The sequence below is a fragment of the Camelus bactrianus genome, chromosome 14, assembly GCF_048773025.1.
Source record: "Camelus bactrianus isolate YW-2024 breed Bactrian camel chromosome 14, ASM4877302v1, whole genome shotgun sequence".
In the NCBI taxonomy this organism is placed as follows: Eukaryota; Metazoa; Chordata; class Mammalia; order Artiodactyla; family Camelidae; genus Camelus; species Camelus bactrianus.
The window spans coordinates 4,471,721-4,487,515 of NC_133552.1; the positions used below are offsets into that span (position 1 = coordinate 4,471,721).

The window sequence follows — 15,795 nt, forward strand, 5'->3', positions numbered from 1 at the left end:
ACTCGGATCTGACGATTGCGGCGGCCAGGGCCGCGGGCGGTGCAGGCTGGCTGGTTGGCTTTGAGCGCTCAAGGAACCAGCGGTGCGCTGCCACTCTCCTCCCGGTCTGCCCCTGTCGGTTCTCACTGGCCAGCGCTCTCTGGCATTTGTCACTTCATCTCATCATCTCTGGAGCTGCTTCCAGTGTCCTTTATCTCCCTAGACTCTCACATCTCCCTGGATGGGGAATAAATGGGTGTTGTCATCTTCTCTGTTTTACAAGATGACATCCACCCCACTACAGAGGGCAGAGAGGCCAGGCCCAAGCAAGATCAGGGCTGTGAACCTCCTGCTTGTGGTTCCTCCCGTCCTCGGTGTTTCCTAAAAGAGAAAGTTAAATGTAGGGGGTAGGGCAGCAAACTGGGTGCTCTAGTGGTAGAGACCAGAGCAGATCACCCTTGTGGACCTCCGGGGGCTGGCTGAATTCAGGACAGCTGAATACCATCCCTGGAGAAATAAAATAGGAAAAAATTGCAAAAAAACAAATTACAGAATCCAAATCACTGAATTGGGGTGGGGTATACAAGAGGCGGGCAGGAGTCTGCAGTCCTGATGGGTCGGGAATGTGGGAGGTTAAGTGGTGGGCACTGCAGACTTTTGATCTAGCAAACATCTTCCTCCTCTTCCTGGGAGACACAATCCCTCTTTCCGCCCCCCCATAACCCCCGCCCAAGCCTCCAGCTCTGGAAGCCGAGGCCCAGGCTTGAGCCTGCATCTTCGGAATGTGGGCATTCTTTGGAACAATCACTTTATTGGGGACAGCCATCCCCTCCGCCCTGCGGTGGCCGCTTCCTGCGTTTTTATGGCTCGGCCGCCGGGCTGCTGGCTAATTGTCCCGGTTTTCCAGCTGTGTCTCTGTGCTCTGCCCTGGAGAAAGGGCTCTGGCCTGCCTGTCTGAATGCTTTGGGAGCAGCCAGGGTTGATCTGGCCCCAGGGGTCACACCAGGCCCCAGAGCTGGCCAGAACTCATCGAAGCCTACTGGTCACTTGGGGTTTGGGGTGTGAGGGCTGGGGAAGGGACATTGATCAGTTTCCTCCATGAAAAATGGGCCCCTCATGGCAGTAGCATGGCCCCACCCATAGTCCTGGGGTCTGAGGTCTTTGGTGAGGGGAAAGGAGCCAATGATGATGTACTTGGACAAGCTCCTTGCAGCGGAGGTGTCCCGTCGCATCTGGGTGGCCCTCTCGGCCAAGAGAGGGTCCATGCGGGTTCCTGCAGGCACAGGGCAGCAGGAGCAGTCAGAGAGGGGTGGAAGGTGGCTGCCGGGAAGGAAGCCTGGGTGTCTTTTCATTCTGATGGTGTAGCCTCCGCCAGCTCTTTGTTGGGTGCCTACCCCCTGGAAACCCGCTCTGGTCAGGGGGTCAGTGGGTGGGAGGTGGCTCCTCCAGCCTCTGGGTGCAGGTGTGTGTCCCTGGGACGATGAAGATGCCACCTGCAACAGGGCCCCAAGCAGAGTGTTCTCAGCCCTAGACCCAAGGTGCTTGGTGGCTTTTTAAAGAGACTTGTGGCCTGAGCAGAGAACTATCTTGGATGATCATCCCCAACCTCCACTGCTCAAGGCTTTCTTCCAGCCAGTACCTCTGCCTCCAAAGAAGCCTTCAGCAAGTTGCTCTGGAGGAGGAAGCCCTGTTCTGGAAGCTTGGGGCTGGAGTTGGGCTGCGGCTGAAGCTGTGACCCCCCATGGAGCCAGAGCTGGAAAGGGCTATTAAGAGAAGAAAGAGACCCAGGTAAATGAAGCATCAGGAAGACTCCAGGAGCAGCCATGACTTGGTTATCAAAGGGATGTCTCTTTGTTACTGACAGTGTAGGGGCCATGCCACATTTCTCAGAGAGGGTCAGGGCTTCCGGGATCCCGGCTGCTGGCAAGGGCAGGCACACGAGTGAGGTGGGGACCGGGAGGCTCCGGAAGGGGCGGGCTGCTCCTCCTGGCAGATGAGACACTCCTTGAATCCACAGATCATTGACAGGGCTCCCTCCCTGCTCAAAGGTCCCCAGTGTTTGCTCCAGCTTGGGGGACCCTGCTTGCCACCAATATTCATGGTTCCTGGAACTGGGGCTCCTGTGACCCTTGGAACCCAGATAGGACAGGCGGTCTACATCCATCTCAGCATGCAAGTCTACTTTCTGAATCCCTTGTAGATCAAGGAAATTATCCAAACAGTGCAGCTCTTGAAGGCGCCCTTTTCTCTCCTGCACAGGAGACCTTCACCCTGCATCGACCTGAGTTTCCAGGATAATTAAGAAAGAGTGAGGAGGAAGAGAGCATTGTCTGATAAAGCGGTTCAGCTTGGCAGTCTACACTGCTGTGGGAAAATGCCTCGGTCTTCACTTAATTTGGAGTTAGGGAGTTCTTCAGCCGTTGCACTCAATCAGCAATGCCCCACACAAAGGAAGACTCTATAATGGGTGATTTGACCCCAACCAACCCTGCCTGACCACAACCCACTCAGCTAACGTCTCTGGGAAGAAAATCGATCACAGTGTCCTTTCTGTGGGGCCTCCCCAGAGTCCATGGCCTGCTCAGCCCTGTCAGGTCACAATGGAGCCCAACGTGTTCACCCTGAACAGCACGGAGGGGCCGCAGCTGCCAATAGCTGCCCAGGCTTCATTTACAGGAGCAGATGTGGCCCCGCCCAGTGGACAAGAATGTTTTCCCCCCAAGCAAACTGAGTGTCCAGTCCTCTCCACCTGGGAAAAATCTCCTGAAATTGTGGGAGGTCACTGGTGGACTAACGTTTTAACACTCAGGGTGCAGGAGACTGCGGGAAATACTACACTTTCTGATCCAGAGCAAGGAATACTTCTTTTCTGCTCAAAGCTGGATCAAGGAAAATAAAAATCCTCAGGAGGGGAGCTGATATTTGGGTGCAGAAATCTAGTTTTGGTCAGTGGCTGACAGTTATGAAAATAAATAGTGGTTGCTCATTTTCTTCCTTTTTTTTTTTTTTCTAAAATCAGTCTGTGGACACAGTGCGGGTATTGGATAACAGACTCATTCTCTGTGATGGATGAGCACAGAGAATGACTTAAAAGCCCAAGGAGTGCGTGGGACCTCACCCCATAGAGACCCCCTTGATGCCGGGGAGGACCAGGCCCTAAGGCCAGCAACAGCTAAAGTTATCATGTCACATGGCTTTGGCATGGAGTTACCATTTGGTCACTCACCAGTGTCTCATACTTAGAGTGTCCTGTGTTTGTCATATGAAAATGTGTTCCTAGGAAGCCCTACACAGTAGGCTTATGAGGCTGAGGGAAGGGGCTCAGACAAAGGTTCAGGTCTCCTGGAGTCACTGGGCCCACTGGGAAGCTACTCTCCCTAGAGGGGAGGCAGAGGACTTAGTGTCCAGGTATCCCTTCCACTTTACAAAGGAGAAATCTGAAGCCCAGAGAGGTTGGGTGATGTTCCCAAGGTTGCACAGCTAGCTGTCCCAGTCACTAACATTAAATGAGCTACTCTAGGTGTGTTCTTTGCCACCCATAGCACCCTGTACAGATGTTAATGATTACTAAGGCTGCTGGTGCCACCCTGGAAACACTGCCTCCCCAACCCAAAACCAACTGATGTCATTGCCCACATCCAAACTCCCCACTCCACTCCGCATACCAAATAGTACCAGAACAATGGAGCTCAGCTGTGGCGACAATTCTGCCTGCTTTCCCCGTCCTATTTATTTCTACCTTTCACAGGCACCTGCTAACTGCAGTTTGTTAGTTTATTGAATGGCGAGTTTTCCATAAGTTCCACCCCAGATTTTTCTTCAGTTGCCAAAGAAGGTACCCATCTCCTTTTGTCCTACAGTAAATTACTTTCTGAAAAAGAACTCATCTTGATTTTTGAATTGGAATTCATATTCTGTAGCAGATCTCTGGAGATGTGTCAAATTTAAAACGAGTAAAAGTTATGCGAAGAAACTGGGTTGTCTTTTTGCCCCTTGTCTACTTCCGGTGTCAGTGTCCGTGCCATCTTTTGGACACACAGATCAAAAAGCCCACCTGTCCGGGAGAAGAACATAGGTGAATGGGACTGGGCTCGGGAAACCCTAGCGCCAGCGCTCTCGGGGGCGCTCAGCTCGGAGATTCGCCGGCTGGGCTTGGCCATTTTAAGGGGGAGTGAAAGTCGGCGAAGCAACCCCCCACCTCGGAAGGCAGCGTGCATGGAGGGGTTGAGGGTTACGGAAACTGAAATCAGCTCGTAGCTCTCCAATTCTTCTTAGAGTTGCCATCGTGCTTTATAAACGAATTAGTACGTACGGTGTTAGTTATTTACCCTGGACTCTGCACCCACCGCTTCTGCGCCCCCGGACATCTCTGAGCAGCTCAGGGCCACCCCGCCGCCCCTGCTGGTGCGCACGCCGAGGCTGCAGTAGGGGCCGCGGTCCCCGCCGTCGGGGTTCGTCTCCCGCATCCTGCGCATCGGAGCGCGGAAACCAGAAAACATTTCCGAGGCCGGGAGAAGCCCAGGGCGTGTCGCTGTTTGAGCCCAGAAGTGACTGGAGAAAACTGCCTTACCAGACCCCGGCAGCCTCAGGTGACCCGCCCGCACGAGGAGCACCACCTCGCCTCTCTGCTCCTACCGAGAAGGAAGCAGCAGCCCTCGGGGGCTTCTGCCAGGGTCTTCCCAGCCGGCGCCCAGGTCTGCGTCCCGCGCCCGCCCCTGCGTCTGCAAGTACTCAGGTCTTTGAAGGAGATGCTGTGCAGCCAGCTCTTCCTCCCCCTTCTCCCCCAGCTCCTTTGAAGGGGCGGATCCAGCGTCTTCCCCAACCTGTATCCCCTCCTGCAGAAATAAACAATTTTACTGACAAGCGTTGAGCCCTTGAAATTTAACTGTGTAATTGGAGACACCAGATCGGCCTAGAGGTCCAGATCACATTCCCCTCTTGTTCTAAAAAGACGGCTGGGAATCTTGACCTGAGTCCTGCCTAGCTTGAGCATATTTACATAAAGAGCTCAGACTCTGCATTTTGGGGTCCATCTAAGAGCTGCACTCACCCCAGGGGTTGGACAGGGTGACTGCCTTCAATATAATGCATTTTTCTGAGTCTCAGGCCCAGCCGTTGGCCCTTGTATCCTGGGCCAGAAAACCCTCCTTGCTAAGCAGCAGGTTTTGTGTGTGAGTCAGGAAAGCCCCCAAGTTACCCTGGCTGGAGGGAGGCAGGCGTCTAGCCCCAGGCCCAAGGGCCTCACCGTTGCATCCAGGTCCAGAGCACAGACACTGAGTCACTGCATTTCCTTTGTGGCTTGCACCTGGTGCTCCTACACCCAGGGAAGGCGCCTGGCACCGGCCCACGGCAGAGGGGGCCCTGGGGCTGGTCTACAGGAACAATGAGGCCACAATTAGCTTCCTGGCACCCCCACCTACTGCCCTCACCAGCTCTGGCCCTCACCCTTACCGCTAGCAGGCAACACCTGTAAGATGGGAAAGGGGAGGTTTCCTTTACATTCCTGCGCTACCACCGCAGCTTCTTTCTGAGGAATTCAGCCCCCAACTGAGGGTGCAGCCACACCGATTTTTATGGAAAGAAGGCTTTCTGGCTGCTATTGCTGCTGCCAACTCAGACCCGGGCGGGAGGTTCTAGTCTTCAAAAGGGCCGACTCTGCCTTCACTCCTTGCCTGGTGTGTGTTGAGGAGGACACTGTGGCTCGTTTCTCCTCTGCCAACAGAAACCTAAGTAGTATTTGTCGGGGTCGGTTAGATCTTCCAGTGGGTATGGCTGAGAGAGAGAGACATGGGTGGGCTCCTTCTTTGTGAGCGGACAGTCTCTGGAGCCCGAGTTGACAAGCTCCCCAGAGCCGGCCTTCTCTGGTCAGAAAGATTTCTATGGGCACTGATTTTCCTCCATCACCCACTTTATCAGCTATGGGGTCCCATCTTCATCCTGGGGACCACAATATCCAGCACTAGTCATGAGTATTATTCAATTATTTTAAAAATTATGTTTAATGACATGGTTTCCAGGGCCAGTCTGAGCTTCTGACCAACCTGCTCTCAGGGGCCGACCTTCGGGAGAGACAGGAGGCCGCTGGCCCTGACCTTCAGGCCTGTCGGGTTGGAGAACCCCCACTCCCAGCGCTCTCTGCCTGCCCCCACCGGGCGCCTTCCCAGCGCAGCCCACTGTGGGGCTCTCGCCCGCCCACCGTGCCCCTCGCGTGCCTTCCCCGGGGCTCTGCTGTCCTTGCACCGGCTCCCGTAGGTGTCCCAGAGCGAGAAAGCCGCTTCCGCTCACATGTAAATGTCGGGTGCAGCCACTGGGGTTGGAGAAGAAAAAACAGACTAACTGCTGTGGAATAAAAGATTCCTTTTTCGTCCGTTTTACTTTGCGGTTCGGGCTTAGCAGGAGAGGGTGGGGGAACCAAAAGGGCTGAATAAGCGCTTTGGAATCCACAAAGGCTGGTGTGTCATGGGCCGCAAAGGAGTGAAGAATTGAAGCAGTGAGCTAGATAAATCGGGGGCAAAGCACGAAACTATCTGGATATTTCAGCAAAGCGTGCGCATAAGGGTAGGTGGACAAAAGGGTTCATTATTTGTGCGATTCAATTCTCCGTGGCCTATGTGCGCGGGTGCGGACGCCGTTCCGGGCACACCGCGTGCAGCCGCGGCCCCCGCGCGTCCCGATGTGCGTCCGGGGTCCCGGGTCCCGCTACGGCTTGGGGAAGTCGCTCCCGAGAAGGTCGGCGAGACGCAGGCGGCCGATCTTCTTCACCTCGTCCATGGCGGTGCTCAGCTCCTGCGCCCGCAGGCAGCGCAACCGGCGCGCCAGCTCCCGCGGCACCGCCTCCCGGTCGCTGAGGCGCGCGGCGAGCACGAAGGGGAAGCCGAAGCGCGCCTGGTACCGCGCGTTGAGCTCGGCCAGCCGGAGCCGCTCGGCCGCGCCCAGGTTCATCAGGCCCGCGCCGCTCTGCTCCCGCTGCGACTCGGGGGTGAGCGTGCCCCGCTGCAGCTCGGGGCCCGCCAGGTCCGGGTGGCAGCGCAGGATGCCCTCTCGGCCTGCGGAGAAGCACAGACACGAGGCAGGAGCGCGTTACGGCGCCGCGGAGAGGGCGCAGCAGGCCGCGTGCGGGCCCAGCCGGACCTCCTGCCCCGCCCCGAAGAGGGCTTCAGAGGGAAGCAGTGTCCTGGGTGGTGCTGAGGGACAAGGGGGTGTCCTGGAGGCTCGGGGCGCCCCTCAAACACGTCCCGAATCTTGCACCCCTCTGTCCCCACTTCATTAGGCCTCGGCCAGGACCCAGGGGCGGGGCGGGAAGTGACAAGTTTGTCCTTTGAGACCTTGGGGCAAGAAGAGCGGAGGGAGAGGCCGCTGAGGCTCGGAATTTACGACTTGCTCGGGAGGGAGCAGGGACGCGATAAGGAGCCTGAGCATTTCGTATCTTTTCAAAGTCCTTTGCTCTCAGGGGGGCTTTGATGTCGAAGAGGGCCGGACACAAGGGCCTGAAGACTTCCTGCAAAAGCCATGGAATGGGTTTCTCTCTGTTCCAAAGGTGGGGGGGGGGGGCGGGGAGGGTCCATAGGGATAACATCCATGGGACTTGGCAAATAAATGCCCAGGCTTTTGTGACCCTAAGTGTGAGTTCTGGGCTTCTGGAATCAGGCAGCCAAAGAGCTTTGCAGATGATTAACTGCAAAGAAACCCATTTCCAGCCGAATTCTTCAGGCCCTTTGAACGAAAGTGGCTTTCCTCCTTCTAGGAAAATAGCACCCACTCACCATCCACCCTGTCTGAGGCTCATTTTCTTTCTCTGACTGTCGATCTTAAAGCGATCTTAGAGCATAAGGTTTCCTTGGAAGACAGCTTCCCATAATCTCCTAAAATTGGCAACCCCTGGTGTAATACCTGGGATTTTAAGTCCTAATCCAGGAGGTTTTCCTGAGCTCCGGCCAATCATTTTGCTTAGCTCTCTAAAGAGAGTTAGGATCCTTGGGGCTGGGCAAGATTTCAGATTTGGTAAGCAGGAAGCCCGATCTGTACAATTGTGGTAATGACACCTAACTTGCTGAGTATTGGCCAGGATTAGACACAACTCATATACCCAAACAGTGCCTAACGCTAGCAAACATTCCATAAACAGCCATATTATTTGTCCTAGCACACTCAGTGCAACTGCGCTGGGTGCAGCTGGAAGCAACTGACCCTGGGGCTGGGGACAGGCAGGGGTCTCCACTGGAAAAGGGAATCATTAACCCCCTCCTTTAATTATGGTATAAATTTCCCTTGCTTAAATCTTACAGTTTCTGCCCTATTAAAGGATGACTGGGGTTGTGCTGTCTAATTTGTGGACCAGTGTCCTGAGACGCAGGGAGAACTGGGGGGAAACATCTGCATTGAAGAGAAGACTCAACAGAGGCTCAGAAAGGCTTAGGTGACCTGCCCAAGGTCACTTAGCCAGTGGCCGCCTGTGCCGGGATCCAGGGCTCCAAACCGCGGGCGTCTTGGGGCACTAGCTGCCCCTACAAGGTTAAAGAGGAGTTCACAACGAAACGCATGTCACCAATAATCCCATCTCTGTAACACCACTTTTTTAGAACCCCTCTCCTGGGCCCTGCCCCTCGGGCACTGCAAACCGGAATTGGTTGGTTCCCGCTTCCCGCGTGCAGCCGTGTCCGGGTGGTGAGAAAATGTAGGCGTTAAATTCCCTACCTGGGGAGCGGGGCCCAGCCCTGGGCCGGGAGGTGACTGTGCTGAGGCCGCTTCCAGGGCCTGAGGCCGAGCTGCGCCGGAATCTGCTCCGCACCCACCCAGCCTGGGCCGCACCGGCGGCGGGCGGGGGGTCTGCGGGCGGCCTGGGGGGGGGCGGGGCCTGGGAGCCGAGTCCTGGGCGGCCCCCGGGCCCGCCCCGCCCCGCCCCGCCCCGCCCCCTCCCGGCTTATTCCGATTTACAAAGCCGCCTGGAGGCGAGGGGACTGAGACCCCAGCTTCTCACCAGACTTCCCCCTCTCTCGGGCTTCCCTTCCTCCTGTTTTTTACTCTGCAGAGGCCCAGCTGGAGGAAGCAGTTATTGGTGGGAGGGTCCCGGGGAGGAGGGGAGGGTCGGCCCCCTTGCCGCCCCTGACAGCCCTCCCTCTCCCACGCGGGGCACAGCCGCCCCGCACCCCGGACCCGCCTCTCCCTTCTGGTCCTGGCATCTCGCTTCTGACTCCTCTGGTTGGTCTCCCTCCTTGAGAACATCACCGGGGGTTAATGTTTGCCTAGGGCTGAGCATGTGTTTCCCACTGTTTGCGGGAGAAGAGGAGGAAGAGGAAAGAAGGGAGGCCGAGAAAAGGGCAGAGCGAAGAGAAGAAGAGACTAGAAAAGAGGAACTGGAATTTACAGACACACACACACACACCCTCAGCTGCAGATAAAAAGAAGAAGGTGTGGGGAGTCCAGCAGAGCAGGCGATGGTAGCTCCGAAAAAACAGAATCTGACCCAAAGACTTCATCTTTATTGCCCCAAGCCACTGACCCCTTGGGTGTCGCCCAGGAAGCACTGACCCAGCCACACTGGCCTACGGCACTGCATCACCAAACGTGCTCTTAAACCCCAGGAGGGGGCTGGAGACTGTGCCTGGGTGCCTCCCACCTCCCAGCCTCAGTCCTGGGGGCCTCCCACCCGGAATGCCCAAGCCCAGTCCGATCGGTCAATGTCCTGTGGCTCATAGGGCCTCTCAGTGCTGCCTGTTCTTCAGTCATTCCTAAAATCTTAGACAGTACTGCCTGTGCTGTTGGTATGCGACCTCTAGAGATGTAGGTGTGGACAAGCTTTTTTTCTTCCTGCAACTGCAAATCATGACTCTCTGCACCTAGAAGAGTTCCTGACATAGAGCTGACATTCCCTGTTTCAACAGAAGAACAGGCCAGACAGTCATGGCCACTGAAGAGCAGGCAGTTGGCCTTGAACCCCATTACAGTCCACTAGTGCCCCTACTAGTGTGTTCTTCCTCCAGGTACAATGGATCACCTATCCTGTCTGTCGAAGACCAGCCTCTTCACTTGTGTCCTTGAAGCCAGCCCCTCCTTCCATCTTAAAGGCTACAATTCAGACATCAGTCCCCCCTGCCCCACTACCACCACCTTAGCTTCATCAACACACAAACATGTGCTGGAATCACTCATCCTGTAAACAAAATTAAAAGCTTCCCTTGATTCTCGGGTGTCCTCTGGTTCCTCTCTGGGCTCTGCTCCTTTATACAGCAAAACTCCTCAAAGGAATGGTCAACGCACCATCTCCACTTCACCTCTCCTTCCAGGTTCACTCCATTAAGCTCCTAGCCTCACCCACCCACCAATCTGCACCCATCAGGTCACAGATGACCTCTGGCTGGAGCCCAGTGACCAGTGCTCTGTCCTCTTGTCTTTCAACCTCTAAGTATGTCACATGGTTGACTCTCTCTCCTTGGAAGATTACCACATTCGCCTACTCTCATCACTGGTCCTTGCTCTGCCAGATCACTAACACTGAAGTACCCTAACTCAGTACTCACACCTCTTCCCTTCCGTATCCACACTGATGCCCTAAGGGTTCTCATCTAGTCCCATGACTTTAAATGCCATTGGTTCTTTCACGACACCCAGATCTAGTCTAGTCCATGGCTTTCCACTGAGTTCCTTTGTTACGGGCCAACAGAACACTCCATACTTCCACTTGGATGATTACTAGGCATTCCAGACTTCGCAACTTCCCTTTCTCCATCATGTCCTCTCAATTCTGAACTCTTCTTCATTGTAGAAAAGAGCACCATCACCTACTCAGTTGCTCAGACTAAAAGCATTGGAGGTAGTTTTAATTTCTCTGCTTCTGACCTGCCTTCCCCCAAGAAACCCATCAAAAACACCGGATGGCTCTGACTCTAAAACTAATTCTGAGAATCCAGCCACATCTCTTCATCCCTCCTGCTCCAACCCTGGGCCACCCAGCCATCACCTTTCACTTCTCCTGCTGCCACAGTTCCACCACCCGAGCCCTCTTTCCTCATATCCCTCCACTCACCACCATTCTCCAAACACCTTGGTCTTTCTGTGCCCCACCCCGCCACCAAATGTCAAAAATCTCATGTTCCTTTTCCTAGGGTGGCGTCCTCTGAGATCTTTGATGGCTTCCTTCTCTTCTTTTGGTTTCACACTCAAATATCACTTCCTAAGAAAGACCTCTTTTATTACATACTTGCTACTGTATTACAAAAAAACATATTACATTCTACCAGTGTCTAGAATTGAAGTGATCCTACTTATGTTAATTCTGCCTCTGTTCCCTAGAGCGTAAACTCACTGAGGGCAGGGGCTCGTCTTGTTCATGGCTCTATCCCGATGCCTGGGGCGATTCCTCAGGCACAGCAGGCACTCAGTAAGTGCTTACTGACTAATACATCACTCTTGGAAAGGAGTGTTATATATTCTTTGACCGAATGAACACATTTTAATAGCTTCATCTAAATACCTTATAGCCTGTATTTAAGGAAATGTTTAGTATCCAACTGTTTCATTCACTCAACAACTATGTCCTGAAATAAGTATTAAATAAGGAATTATGGCATTATTGCAATTCTGAAATGTCACAAAGAGATGCATGATTGTTATGACAATTTTATTGCTTTTTTATTTTTTATCACTAATCAGTACTGAATTGGGTTGTTATTGGGGTGTGTGTGTGTGTGTGTGTCTGTGTGTGTCTATGTGTGAACCTTCCTCCCTTTAGTATTCCCATTCCTCCGGCTTGGAAATCAGAAACTGGCTTGAAAGGGTTCCTTGCCAATTAGCACTGGAGCTGAATATTAATCCTGGACTGCCACCTACTGGTTAATAATCATCATAGCGTCACCTAAATGGGTTGTCAACCTTGGTTTACTCTAGAAACAGGATGATCAGTTTTCTGTTAACGGCAGCGGAGTTTCTTAGATCATCTAAAAAATAAATCCTTGACCAGGTAGATCACTATATCCTGAACATCTCTTTAAGGTCCCTTTTGGTTTTAGGATTCAAAGACTCTGTTACACCCAGTGTTTTGCTGACTATCCAAGGAGCAAAGCTAGACTATGCAGTGAATCGCATTTTATTTGATTATTTAAAAATAAACAAACAACCATGGGACCTGGGACATAGAGAATTAATGTAAATTGAATAAATTAATGAATAAATAAATGAAACCCCCAGAAACTCTTTCTAGATTTTTTGATTCTCTGGAAAATCCTTCAAAAGGTATTGGGTTGACCATCAGGGTTTGAATCCTGTGTGTCCTTGATCAAGTTACTTAATCTTTCTGTGCCTCAATTTTATTATTTGTAAAATGGGGAGAGTAGTGATAATACTTGTTTTATAGAATTATTATGAAGATTAAATCAGTTAACAAACTTGAAGTGTCTGGAAAACTGTCTGAAAGACACCAATAGCAAGGATTAAATACATTTCAGTGACTTATTTATTACTATTGCTAGCCCCACCCATCTAATGCCATTAAGGTGATTAGATACAGGGCAAGGTGATAAGAGTCGGGCTCCGCTCCCAGCTGCCCGAGGCGAGTGTGGACACCAGCCTAGGGCTGAGAAGCAGGCTCCACCAGCAGGGAGGGCCCTCGAATGAACTGTGTCCCGTGCAGCAGCAAACAACTGTCCAGGCGGCCCTAGCTCCCTCCAGGCACTTTGTCCCACTGAACTGCCACTAAAGTCCCTCTAGTTAGAACGTGTGGGGATGGGCTAATACCAGGATCTTTCAAAATCCTCTTAGGAACAATTTCATTCACTCGTTCAGCAGGCCTTTATCAAGTCCCAATTTCCTATCCACGGAGTGATGGGGATTCTGACACCGGCCACCATGCAGAGGCTCCCTGGTGTCTGAGCCCAGTGGCAGAGCTGAGGGTTCAGCTTTGGAGTGGTCCTGAGAAGTGGGTGAGTGTCAGCATGGCCCCTGAATTCCTGTCAGTCTGATTTTATCCCCCATCCTCCACTCTTCCTAGATGTGCCAGAAATGAATTAAAACGAGTTCCTTATTTGGGAGCCATTCCTCTGACAATCAGAAACCATGCCTGGTGTCAAAGACTGGGGCAGACAGGCAAGACTGGGGTCCTTGCTGCGGAAGAGAGGAGACCACCCTCCTCTCTCCCGCCCGGGTCTCTGTGGAAGCCCCCCTGGCAAGGCAGCGCTCTCCCTCGCCATCCCTTCAGCTGGCTGGAGGACAGCCCAGGGGGCAGCCTTGGCTGCTAACCTTTGGCCTCTGAACTCCTATGGGGCTGTGTGTCATTCTGAGTCACTTGGGGTTGGCCTGACCCTAACCTCACACCCCACACCCACAAGTGCCTCCTTTTCTCTCTCCACCCAAAGGATACCAGCCATTTCCCGCCTTTCTCCAGAGGGATTCCTTCAGGTTTTTGTCTTTGTCCCCCTCACTCCCCCAGGGGAGTGCTGACCCGAGTCGTGGACGTTCCTTAGCAGTCTGGTCCAAACCGGCTGTTTCTGGTAAAAACGTCAGCCCTTTGCTCTTTCCCCTGGGCTGCGGAGATACTCTGATACGGAGCCATCTCCTCTCTTGCATCAGGACATTCCCAAAGTGAGCATGGGGCTGGGAGGGTGGGCCCCCAGCCTGACCTCTGGCCCCTGGGCCACTGTGCGGCCTGAGGAGACAGTGCTTGTTCCCGGGAACCCCCCCACCCCACCCCAGCTTTAATATTTAACAACCAGTTTAGCTGAGCCAAGAACCTTCTTTCACTCCGCTGCCAGCTTGATGCCACACGCACCGGGTTCTCACTTATAAAGTCTGAGGAAACTGACCCTGGCCCCAAAAGTAACTAAATATGTGCACCAGTGATGAGCAATGAGGCTAAAATATCTAAAAATGTCTTGATAACAAAAAAAGCAGACTTACTGATGTAGGAAACAAACGCGTGATTACCGGAGGAGGGAGGGGCAGGCCGCGGTGGGGGAGGCGGGTACAGACCGCTGGGGCTGAGACGCGGGGATGCGTTGGACAACACGAGGAATATGGCCAATATTTTGTACTAACTGTAAGTGGAAAGTAACCTTTAAAATTGTATAAAATTTTTTATAACTTAAAAATTAAAAAAAGAAGCCACCAGGCCTTCCCCCACCATAAGCGCATCTGAAAGCCCTCGGTGGAGAATCTCAGTGTCTAATGCCAAAGCCTTACCTGACAGCGGGAGAGCATCAATAAAGGCAAAAAAGTGCTTCTCTAAATCTTCCAAGTTAGAGAATGGGCGCTGGGACCACACAGCGGCTGCGATCAGAGGACATCTCTCGATGACATTCCCAAACACATCCACAAATTCTCTGAAGTCCATGGAGTTGACCTTCTCAATGTCCATCGCTTGTGTCCCACAAGAGGCAGCAGGTCTTCAGTCCCCCACTGGGCGAGTGAGCGGCGCGGCTCTGCTCACCGGTTATATTTGCCGAACGCACAAGCTTGTCTTTTATGCAACACCAGCTTGGCATGTTTTAAATGCCTCTGGGAGAATCGGACCTGGAGTCCTTGTGCAATGAACAAACACAGGCTTAAGGTCTAATCTAGGGAGCGGAGATCTTGCAAAGGGGTAAACGTGTCCAGTCAAACTCTCCCCACCATCAAAGCCAGCAGAGGCCGTATTTCCCTCTCAGCATTCAAGCCAGATATACTTTTGGTGCCATTAAGGGTTTAACATCTATGTTATCCCAGGGAACGCTTCCTGGTAACCCAGCTAGGTCACAAGTCAACACACTTGACATTCAATTTCCCGTCTTGTTGCTGCTGTGAACAGGTAGTACTTTCAACCTTTCTCTGTATCTCCCATGAGGAACACAATAGGCACTTAACGAACGCTCATTCAACAAGCTGCAGAATCTAGGGAATCACTCTGCCCCATTCTCAGTCACTCAGACATCACTGTGATGTTTTCCTTCTGGACGTGCCTGTCCCTGTCTGAAATCACCTTGCTCTTTGTGTTTATTTCTTTGCGTACCCCTCTCAGCCACGGCAAATTCCACAAACCCAGAGACGGTGTGCCTTGTCTGCTTCCGTGTCCTGGGTGCCGAGAACCCTGCCCACAGTAGGCATGTGATAAACACCATGTAGTGAATTAGCTGATTTGATGACTACATAGATTAAATTTCTCACCCTGACATCTTTGACATATACTCAAAACAGAAATACTGTGGAAGATCAAGTCACAGAAAAGGAGGGGTCAAAATTTCAAAATAAAGAAAGATATTGCTATTTCCCTTTAGAACTGAAAATGCAAACGTATCTCCAAAAGTCATGCTACTTCCACACCTGCTTTCATCGGAATGAAAAGTTGGTAAGTGGGCAACCACATTAGCATTAATAAATTGGTCACGCTGGCCCCTGTGGTCTATGAGAGGTGACAGGCGACAATAGTGCCCGTGAAAATCTACCAGCAGCCACAGATACCTGTTCTAACTCTGTCGCTGGCGTTTCTCAGCACAGGCCTCGCCCTGACTGCCTGGGCCAAAGGGTCATGACTGAAGAACCCACAGAGGCCTTGTCTCTTGAAAAGCAGTTGATAAAATTTGCTTTTCAAAGGGGTAAATCTGACCCCAGAAATACCACAATTATAGGCCAAGTCTCCGAATATAAAGGAAGCTGTATATGTAAGATTAATACTTACATAGCATATCCCTCACAGAGATATGTGGAAACACACTGGGTCCTGTAGTGGGTGTGCAGTTTCCGGCAAACAGCACAGTGTGGAGATCATAGGCCCAGGAGAATTATGACCCAGGCTCTGCCACCTGCCATCTGACATTGGCTAGTTATTGAACTTTTCTGTGCCTCAGTTTCTCT

General features: G+C 52.6%; 1 protein-coding gene across 1 annotated transcript; it reads right to left on the reverse strand.

Annotated features, from left to right (window-relative positions):
* Positions 1–6,319: 6,319 nt before the first annotated feature.
* URAD (ureidoimidazoline (2-oxo-4-hydroxy-4-carboxy-5-) decarboxylase) lies at positions 6,320–14,419 on the reverse strand. The gene is made up of 2 exons (XM_074377982.1): positions 14,149–14,419; positions 6,320–7,025 (listed from the first exon to the last, which is right to left on the reverse strand). Exons 1-2 carry the CDS (start codon positions 14,321–14,323, stop codon positions 6,679–6,681), a joined length of 522 nt encoding a protein of 173 aa, XP_074234083.1. The 5' UTR covers positions 14,324–14,419; the 3' UTR covers positions 6,320–6,678.
* Between the last annotated feature and the right edge of the window lie 1,376 nt (positions 14,420–15,795).

Excerpts from the sequence above, each read along its gene's own strand:
- URAD (XM_074377982.1), bottom strand. The coding sequence starts at position 14,323 with ATGGACATTGAGAAGGTCAACTCCATGGACTTCAGAGAATTTGTGGAT. Across the intron at positions 7,026-14,148 it reads TGATGCTCTCCCGCTGTCAG|GCCGAGAGGGCATCCTGCGC; the intron begins GTAAGGCTTTGG and ends GCTTCTCCGCAG.